Genomic DNA, 7,500 nt, shown 5'->3' with positions numbered 1-7,500 from the left:
TTATAGGACATCTTGCTAGTTATTCTTAATCTATGTCAGTTAAGGACTTGTTTCCATTAATTATGACTCTTCGTTGCACCAGAATGTGATGATATGGCACCAGTAGGAGTTTAGGACCTTCCCATACCTCCCCGCATCTCTTCCCATCATCTCAAGCTCCAACAACAACCACAACAACAGCGGCTTTGCGTCCTCACTCCGGCTCGGTTGGCCGCCATTGAACATGTGCTCGACGGGGTTACCCAGAAGGGGGCTCCCTGTCGGCCCCTCGTCAAGGGCGGAACCGGTAACCCCCGCACCCAATGAGAAGCCATGGGCCGATGCCATATGGGGCGGAGCTAACGAGCGAGGGCGTGACTCCCCGCCGGATATACGCGGCCCCGCGCCGGACGTGACGTTAGAGATGCGCCCCGAGCTTGGAAGGAAAAGACGCCACCCTCCCGAGCGCTGAGCGACCTCCCCAGCTTGAGACCAAAGTCGCGACCCACAAGCGCTGTGATACCTTCACGCATCTCTGGACACCACCGTACGTGATTCTGTCCCTGAGCCAGGTGCACCTGAGCCATCGCGACCTGCCTCCCCTTTTCATCAACCCCCGTGTGAGTCAGCAATTTTGTCCCGTGTGTCCGTCGTCTGTCCGGGGATAATATAAGAGTGTGTCTAAGTGCCTGTCTTCCTGTAATATACCTCTAGCCCCTGTAATCTAACCTTTTTCCGTACGAATATACTTGAGAACTGAACCCTTGGTGTCGTATTGTGTGATTGTAATCCAGCCGGGTGTCTTCTCTTTCCTATTGAGCCAGCATAGCGCGGCTCGTCAACGTCGAGTATAGTCGGGTAATTTGTGGTAATTTGTGCGGACACGACGGCCATTCCGCTCGGCCCACTTTAACATCAAAGTCGTGTCTGTAACAATTGGTGTCAGGAGTGGGATTCGAGGCCCGACCAAATTTTGGAAAAAAAAAAAAAAACGAATAGAGGAAAAAAAAAAATTTGGTCAAAATTTGGAGCGGCCGAAATTCGTTTTGTTTTACAAAACCCGAATTTTGAAAGTCGCGCTATGGCGGATCAAGACGGCTGGGGTCCGGTAGGGGAGAGTGAAGCAGGGTCGGTCCAGGACCAAATTGAGGGACATGAGGGACATGAGGAGAGCGAAACAGCGAGGGTAGCAGGCGCGCAAAATGGCGCCTCGCTGGTCACCGCGCCGGCGACCGTGGCAGCGCCCCCAGTGGATTTGAACTTGTTTTTTATACAAATGACGGCCCTTATGGCCCAGTATAATGAAGAAATGAAAAACAGTATGGAGCAAATGAGGGCTGATAGGGAGCGATTGGGTGAGCGATTGGAGGGCCAAATGAAGGAAATGGGGAACCGGATGGATGCTCAGGGTGAGCGATTGGAGGGCCAAATGAGGGTTGATAGTGGGCGATTAGAGGGCCAAATGAGGGGTACCGGTGAGGGATTAGAAAAGAAATTTGAGGGGTTAGACAACGGGATAAAAGAGGTGAAACATGGGTTAGAGGGGGTAGAAAACAGAATGGCCGCTCAAGAGAATCAAATAGAGGGAGTGAAAAATGGGTTAGAGGGGTTAGAAAACAGTATGGAAGGCAAATTGAGGGACATGAGGGACCAAGCGGAAAGGGAAGTTAAACAAATGGAGCAGCAGATAGAGGGGGTCAGAATGGGGGTAGAAACCAAACTGGATGCTCACAGGGAGGAAATGGAGCAGATGAGGGTGGCATCTGGGCAGGAGATGCAAGTGATGGGAGAGGAGATCAGAAGAGGAGTGAGTGAGGAGGTCGGAGGAGTGCGCGAGGAGGTGAGGCACTGTAAGGAGCGCATGGAGAAAGAGGTGAGAAAGGGGACTGTAAAATTGCAAGGTGGTATAGAGGAGTTGACGCTGGGAGTAGAACAACTGACAGTGGGACAAAAGGAGTTGGGGGACCAGGTAAAGAAGAACACAGCGGTAATAGAGGGTTTAAAATCGACACAGAAGGAGATGAAAAAGGACGTAGGGGTAATTAAAAAAGAGTGTCAGACGGTACATGAGGACCTGACGAGGAAAATGGACAAGGTGGTAGAGGTAATGGAGGTTAAAGAGCGGGAGGTGCGGGAGCACATAGAAAAAAATAAAGTGGAGTTAGAGGAAGAACTTAAAGGGGCGCACGAAGAGATGAAGGAGATGAAGCAAAAATTAGAAGAAGTGGAAGAAGGGGTGAGCGAAATTAAAAAGCGACGGAGAGAGGATAAGAAAGAGATAAAAGAGGAGGTAAAAGAATTGGTCCAGAGTCTGTGTTCGGATCGTGATGATGTGCTCATTAACCGGATGAGGGATTCGCAGGTGATGGAGGAGAAGCGAAGAGGAAGAGGACCCGGTGTAAGTGGTGACCAATATGGTCGTGCGTATGATGCGCCAGGGGATTTAAGGAGCTTGGGGGTCGAGATAGACCCGGGTGTTCGTGAGAGGCCGTTGGTGAAGTGTGCGACAGGTCTGGTGTGCGAAAAAGGAGGGGTGCGAGAAAGTCCGACTCTGGGGTGTGTGAGGAAAAAGTGTCTGCCAAGGAGTGAGGGTGCTGGCGAGAGTGAGTCGGTCGTAGCGCGTGTGCGAGGGAGCACATGGAAGCGTGGTGTGGTGAGTGTTACAGAGGGTGTGACGGGAGAGTGTGCGCAGGAGTGTGCGCGAGAAAGGTGTGTGACGGACAGGTGCATGAGGAAAGAGTGCGCTGTCAGAAGTAAGGAAGAGTGTCCACCTGTGGTGAGTGTTACAGAGGGTGTAACGGGAGAGTGTGCGCGAGAAAGGTGTGTGACGGACAGGTGCATGGGGAAAGACTGCGCTGTCAAGAGTAAGGGTGAGTGCGCTGTCAGGAATGGAGGTGAAAGTAGTGAGAGTGACATGGAGCGTGAGTTAGTTGTGACAGGTGAGCGAGGATGTACACCTGGGATGGAAGGATGCACACCTGGAATGGTAGAGCGTGAGTGGGAATGCACGCTGGAGTTGGTGGTGAGGCACGTGGTTGGGTGTGCGAATGAGAGCACACCTGTGATTGTCACAGAGCAGGTGACCGAGGAGGGGGTGCGAAGCGGTGTATTGGTGAGGTGTGCGAGCAACGAATGTGTGCCAAAGTGTTCGGTGGTCAGGTGTGTGACCAAGGCTGTGAGTGGAATGGGTGTACCTGGGTGTGTAAGGAAGGGTACGAGGAGTATGGGCACAGCTGGATGTGTGAGCAAGGAACGGGCTGCGGGGTGTAAGCGTCCAGGTGAAGCATCGACGTTACACGGGTTAGAGGTTAGAGCGACTTTTAGCCGAAGCAGGCCCTCGGTGCGTGCTGGGCCTCGCTTTGAACGGCCGCGTCCAGGCTCCACTAGGCGGAGCTGGCAGCCCGATAGAAAGGGTCGTCATGGCGACCACTTTTTGTTGAGGCATTCCGGCAGGTCGAGATCGGGACATTGGATGGCTCCACGCCGAGGTGATGCGTGGGATCTCGGCCCGGGTAAGCCCCCGTCCCTGCACCGAGTGCCGGACGCATCCAGCCGCTGGCACAAAACAACCAGCATTCGTGGCTTGGCTTTACGAAGCCGGGCTTTGGACAGGGATTGGCGCACCGAGAGGTATTAGTGAGTCGACTGGGTGATGAGGTTAGTGTTTTGGACCCAAAATTAGAGAAAAACAAAATTTGATGATTGGCCAAGGATTGGCAGTAGTGATTGGCAGATGATGGGCAGTGATTGGCGAATTTTTAATTTGTTGAAATTTGATGTGCAAAATTGGTAGTGAGAGACCCCCGATGGGGTGGGATGGCAAATCTGCCACCCTTCCCATGCTGGGGGGCAAAGGAGCAATAGTTTATGGGGTGTATGGCAGTGAAAACTAGCCCGGGTGGGTTAGGATATATCGTGTGTAGGGATCTAGAGATTGACATTAGGTAACGTTAAGATTAGTTAGTGACTGATACCTGTAGTGGGGACGCAGGTAGATTAGTATGGATGATAATGACGAGGGAGCGCAATAGTTTAAAGGGACGACTGGGAAGCGCAAGTTTCAGAAGGGAGTAGTTAGCTGAGATGATGCCGTGTTTGTGAGAATTGAACAGGTGTGATTGCACAGGTGTGCAACTGGACAGGTGTGTGGAGCAGTGTATGAGTAGTGAGTGTGTGGATCAGCGCGAATGCGCTTGGGGAGAGAAGGGTGCAGGTGGCACCAGGTGTGAGAGCACAGGTGTGCAGGTACAGGTGTGTGGAGAGAGTTGGAGTGAGTGGTACGGAGTGGTGTGCATGGTGCGAAGGTGTGGATGGGGGAAGAGTGGACCCCTTTCACGAGTACCCGGGGCGGGTAGTGTAAGTGTTAGGTAGAGGGTGCAGGTAAATTGTGGTTGGATATTGGCATTTGTGGTGCGGTTGCAGAATGGTGTTGTGAATGGGTGCATTAGTGTTGTGGAAATGGCTGGGCGTGTAGCCTGTTAGTGTGTGTAGTTGGTTGGGCACTCCACCACTGTGAGGATGTCGGCCAGGTGAGGCCGCAGGTGGGCTCTGGGAGCCGGTAGTTGTGAGTGGGTGCCTGAGGATCCCGGGTGTGGATCGGGCAGCCCAGTGCCAGAGAGGGCACGGAGTGGGGAGAGAGCCAGAGGGCCTTCCCCTGGTAGTTAGGTTAGGGTAAGGAGCAGGTAAGCTCGGAGGCAACTGCAGTGGTGGAGGTGTGCAGGTGGGTAGACCCACTGGGAGAGGTACACGTCGCAGCCCAGAAATTGTACGAGGGCACCGGGAGATGAATCGGGGGAGTGAGACCCCAAATTGAAGAGCACCACAGTTTGGCCAATGGGAATTGGTTTTTAGAACCCATAGTGTAAGAGGGCCAATGGTTTGGCCGGAGAAAGACCCCGGGTAGTGTAAAGTTGTTAAAGTCATTTAGGAAATAGTTAGGATTAATGAACCTGTCGCACCATACGCAGCCACTTACCTGTGGTGATGATGATGACTCCACACCTGTGTTTTCTTTGTTTTGTTGCAGGAGATGAATCGCTGTGTGGATTTGTGAGACGCATCACGACGTGGATGAGACATTGGGGTGATTCCATCTCTCCCTCCCTAGGAGGGACTGATGATGAATTGGTGATGGCAAATTTTGATGTTGAGTTGAAAATGGCAAATTTTGATGAGAGTTGAAAATGGCAAATTTGATTGGTTAGGAGGGAGAGAAGACGAATTTGGTATATGGGAGGAACGGGGAAGACAGTAGGGATGTTTGTGGATTTGTAAAGTAGATGTTTATGGGTAGTGTTGTGTTTTGTTGATACAGTAAGGGGTAAGGGAGGGGCCATGTAGGTTACCTGGTGGGGGGGGCGTACGGTAGGAACGTACCTGTCTCACCTGGTTCCCATGTGCCCCCAGTGTGCATCACCTTGCATTGCGTGCACTTTTGCGCCTTTACCACCTTGCTCACTTGTCTTGTTTTTGTCTCCCACCTCCGAGGATCTGGCTTTGGGGTAGAGAGAGAGGAGAGAGAGGTGCTGGCGACGCAGTTGTGGGCCTGCACTTTCGCTGCTTGCTGCCGGGATCGATACACCATATGGACCGCAATGTTTGTGGCCACCCACGATGGACCGCAGTTCGTTTGCGGCCAAGCACCACCCGGGGATGGACCTATGGGTCAACGTGGCACCTATGCCATACAGGTGAACCACTAATAATTAACACCAAGTGCACCACAAGAAGAGCAAGAGACACCTGCAGGGTTAGGGGTTGTTGAAGTTATTTTTATTCCAATGAACAATGGTGACTGCACCGATTGGTGGTGGGGTGGTGCTTTTGATGCGGGAAGGGTGCTCTGCACGTTATTAAAGGCCGTCGGCCACAGAGCACTCGTGGGTTGGTGTATCAATGTTGGCAAGCGCGCTCTCTCTATGCATAACATCTGCATGTGTTCCTCCAAAGACAGGTCCTGGATCGTAGTGTAAATATCAGCGTAGTCTTGTAAATAATGCTCCCTACCGGCTGTATGTTTAGTTTGAGGATTCTTTCCGGATTCGGTTATCCTGTGGGTGTGTTTCTGTGAGGAGAAGGGTGCAACGTCGCAGGGGGACATATTTACTCATTTGTGAATATCTGTAAAACTGTCGCACTCAGGGTAGAGTTAATAGTAGAGGGAACTACATTGCGTGCCACACTAAAGTAGGTAAAAATTTATCGGGTCGGGACGCCCCGAGGGTAGAGAAGGGTGCAATGTTGCGAATATGGAATTCGACCTCCATATCCGCTTGTAAATATTCCCCTATCTTCTCCGATACTCCCCAACTCTCCCCTTACCCCATTCCCTAGTCCCATTGTCTGTAAACAACACCCATTAGAGCCGATCTTCCCCTTCATTCCCCCATTAAATGTCGTGCCCAGGTCCCCCGCACCACACGTAGACAATTATAGGACATCTTGCTAGTTATTCTTAATCTATGTCAGTTAAGGACTTGTTTCCATTAATTATGACTCTTCGTTGCACCAGAATGTGATGATATGGCACCAGTAGGAGTTTAGGACCTTCCCATACCTCCCCGCATCTCTTCCCATCATCTCAAGCTCCAACAACAACCACAACAACAGCGGCTTTGCGTCCTCACTCCGGCTCGGTTGGCCGCCATTGAACATGTGCTCGACGGGGTTACCCAGAAGGGGGCTCCCTGTCGGCCCCTCGTCAAGGGCGGAACCGGTAACCCCCGCACCCAATGAGAAGCCATGGGCCGATGCCATATGGGGCGGAGCTAACGAGCGAGGGCGTGACTCCCCGCCGGATATACGCGGCCCCCGCGCCGGACGTGACGTTAGAGATGCGCCCCGAGCTTGGAAGGAAAAGACGCCACCCTCCCGAGCGCTGAGCGACCTCCCCAGCTTGAGACCAAAGTCGCGACCCACAAGCGCTGTGATACCTTCACGCATCTCTGGACACCACCGTACGTGATTCTGTCCCTGAGCCAGGTGCACCTGAGCCATCGCGACCTGCCTCCCCTTTTCATCAACCCCCGTGTGAGTCAGCAATTTTGTCCCGTGTGTCCGTCGTCTGTCCGGGGATAATATAAGAGTGTGTCTAAGTGCCTGTCTTCCTGTAATATACCTCTAGCCCCTGTAATCTAACCTTTTTCCGTACGAATATACTTGAGAACTGAACCCTTGGTGTCGTATTGTGTGATTGTAATCCAGCCGGGTGTCTTCTCTTTCCTATTGAGCCAGCATAGCGCGGCTCGTCAACGTCGAGTATAGTCGGGTAATTTGTGGTAATTTGTGCGGACACGACGGCCATTCCGCTCGGCCCACTTTAACATCAAAGTCGTGTCTGTAACAATATATACCTTGAAAACATGACACAGATATGGTATTTTTATAATGCATGGAACTCGATAGATATGGATACACCTTATAATCGTGAAGACATTTTGATTAATGAACAAGTAAGATGATGTTCTCACCTACGATACAGTACGGAAACATAACATGTACATTCCATGCACACGTGTGATG

At 51.9% G+C, this 7,500-nt stretch overlaps 1 protein-coding gene and 1 long non-coding RNA gene across 2 annotated transcripts in view; one reads left to right on the top strand and one right to left on the bottom strand.

The window, feature by feature from the left end:
• LOC137437407 (uncharacterized) overlaps nt 1–7,500 on the bottom strand; it is a 217,621-nt gene that overhangs the window by 122,382 nt on the left and 87,739 nt on the right. The gene's annotated exons all lie outside the window — the stretch shown is intronic.
• LOC144888449 (uncharacterized) overlaps nt 1,841–7,500 on the top strand; it is a 19,124-nt gene continuing 13,464 nt past the window's right edge. Inside the window, exons 1-2 of the mRNA XM_078766361.1 lie at nt 1,841–2,703; nt 2,815–3,058. Coding sequence (XP_078622487.1) covers nt 1,841–2,703; nt 2,815–3,058 — 1,107 coding nt within the window. The remainder of the gene's footprint in view (nt 2,704–2,814; nt 3,059–7,500) is intronic.

This window comes from Myxine glutinosa, chromosome 12, assembly GCF_964187855.1.
Source record: "Myxine glutinosa chromosome 12, kmMyxGlut1.1, whole genome shotgun sequence".
In the NCBI taxonomy this organism is placed as follows: Eukaryota; Metazoa; Chordata; class Myxini; order Myxiniformes; family Myxinidae; genus Myxine; species Myxine glutinosa.
The sequence above is the reverse complement of the archived record's forward strand: the minus strand, read 5'-3'. Positions and strand labels throughout refer to the sequence as shown.